The following is a 2,007-nucleotide window of genomic DNA, read 5'->3' as shown; positions in this document are numbered from 1 at the left end:
ACCACCCAGGATAATCATTCTTCTGCCGATAATGCTCCCGGTAGTATACCAGGCACGCCAGCACTCCGACAGACTGCAAAGTCTTCCCCAGCCCTACACCGTCCATCAGCAGCACCGCGCGGCCTTCAAAGAGATGCTGGAGCATCCTGAAGATGCCCACCAGCTGGTGCCACTTCGGCTGCAGCCGCGCACGCCCCGACTGGGGATTCTCGAGCCAGGCCACACCCTCCTCCGACCACGGCTCAATCATCCCCGACGGATCATACCACTCTTGAAAGAGCGGCAGCTGCTTCTTCTCCCCGAACCCGAGGTGAGCCCATAGCTCCTCCTCACTCACCTTTGCGAGGTCCTCCGTCCCTTCCTTCCATGCCTTCCAGTCGAACGCCTGGGAGTCCAGATCAAAATCCAGTGGCTCCTCACCGCCATCAAGCATAACCCCTGCATTCTCCAGCGCAGCTATGAGGTGCGCCTGGAGGTCGCGTATCTCCTCCAGAGATGCGAGGTTCATGAGGGCGTCCTGGATGACCTTCGGGAGGTCCGCTTCAAGATGAGAAATCAGCTAAGTCGTCTTACCCGCATTAATCGGGTACTTACAGGCAGTGACAGGGCCGTCCTTCTCCAGAAGGCGCAGCATATCCGACAGACGCGACGTCCACACCTCCAGCCTGGAGTTCATTGCCGGGTCGTACTGGTGATACTCCTTCAGTCGGAGGACATGGCGACGGAGCTTGCCAACGAAGTCGCGTAGCTCCTTGCGCGTGTACTCCGCGCCCTCCTTCGAGAAATCTACACGTACCATTAGTATAGGAGCACATTGTCTAGTGGACCATACGCACTGCCCCACGCCTTCAGAAGCTCACCCTCCGTCTCGTTAAGCCGTCGATAATCAACTTTTAACAGTCTAGTGTACCTGCTCCAGGTATGGTTGAGCAGGCTGTGGACAAATGTATTGTAGCGCGGCTTCAGCCGCCTTCCGTCCTCAAGAAGCACGTCGTCGCCGAAGCACTCCACCGCGATGGACACATAGACGTCGCGGGGAATCTGGCTACTGTGGCCAAACTCCCCCATGATCTTCGTGGATTATGAGCACAGTCATACACCGCAGTCAATGGCAGACGTACCTCGCCGGGGTTCCCCATGCACTCGGGGGGAGTCATACCGTGGGTGGCCATCACTTTGTCGATGCGACGATTCATCCCCCATTGAATGCGGTAGCGAGCTGTTGCCCACTCTCGAAGCAGCTTCCGCCCGGCCGAGTCGTTGTCCGGGCGTCTCTGCGCACAGTACGCCTGCAGTGCCTCCGCACTACCGTGTGCAAAGGCGTTGTTGACGAACGCGCGCACCTGCAGTGCCTGCTGCACGGTCCACTCGCCTACATTGGGAGCGGGGGCGGTCAAGTTCGCGGTGGCGTTGTCGGGCACCTCCCACGGGATGCCAGGGATCCCCGTGAGCATCTGCCACAGCGGGTTTCCCCAGGGGTCGTCGGAGCCTGCCTTCTGGCACTCGTACTGGAGGGTGAGGAGGATCGCAGCGATAGTCTTGAGACCCATGTCGATAATACAGGAGCGGCTGAGAGGTTTGGTTGTAGAGCAGTAGTACTCAAGCTAGAGTGCTGTGGAGGCTGATCATCATTGCTGTCTTTAATATCATTATCGCATTTACTGGGACTCGCGGACTCTGTCCGCGAGCGGCCTACCGATCCTGTAACTCGGTAGGGTGGCCTCGAGGCAACCGCGCTTCACCAGCACGCCGCTAGCACCTCGCGGACTGAGTCCGCGAGCGGCCTTCTTTGAGTCCAGGAATTGCTAGTCGCCTCGAGGCACGACCCTGAGCCGACTTACATGTAATCTCGGTGATTCATCGGTGAGCCATCAGTGAGTCGAGGCCTCGAGACAGCCCTGATCATTATACGTGCCCCCAGCGGCTCGCGGACTGAGTCCGCGAGCGGCCTACCCGATCCTCTGACTCGGTAGGGTGGCCTCGAGGCAACCGCGCTTCACCAGCACG

The 2,007-nt window shown here is 59.1% G+C and overlaps 1 protein-coding gene across 1 annotated transcript; it reads right to left on the bottom strand.

The window, feature by feature from the left end:
• Window positions 1-4: 4 nt before the first annotated feature.
• On the bottom strand, window positions 5-433 carry GLOTRDRAFT_51063 (uncharacterized protein; the record flags this gene model as incomplete). Its single annotated transcript, XM_007873279.1, has 1 exon — window positions 5-433. A coding segment is annotated over one exon (429 nt), but the record flags the coding sequence as incomplete, so codon positions are not given.
• Window positions 434-2,007: the final 1,574 nt, after the last annotated feature.

This window comes from Gloeophyllum trabeum (assembly GCF_000344685.1).
Source record: "Gloeophyllum trabeum ATCC 11539 unplaced genomic scaffold GLOTRscaffold_00076, whole genome shotgun sequence".
In the NCBI taxonomy this organism is placed as follows: domain Eukaryota; kingdom Fungi; phylum Basidiomycota; class Agaricomycetes; order Gloeophyllales; family Gloeophyllaceae; genus Gloeophyllum; species Gloeophyllum trabeum.
This window is presented reverse-complemented; position numbering and strand designations above follow the sequence as displayed.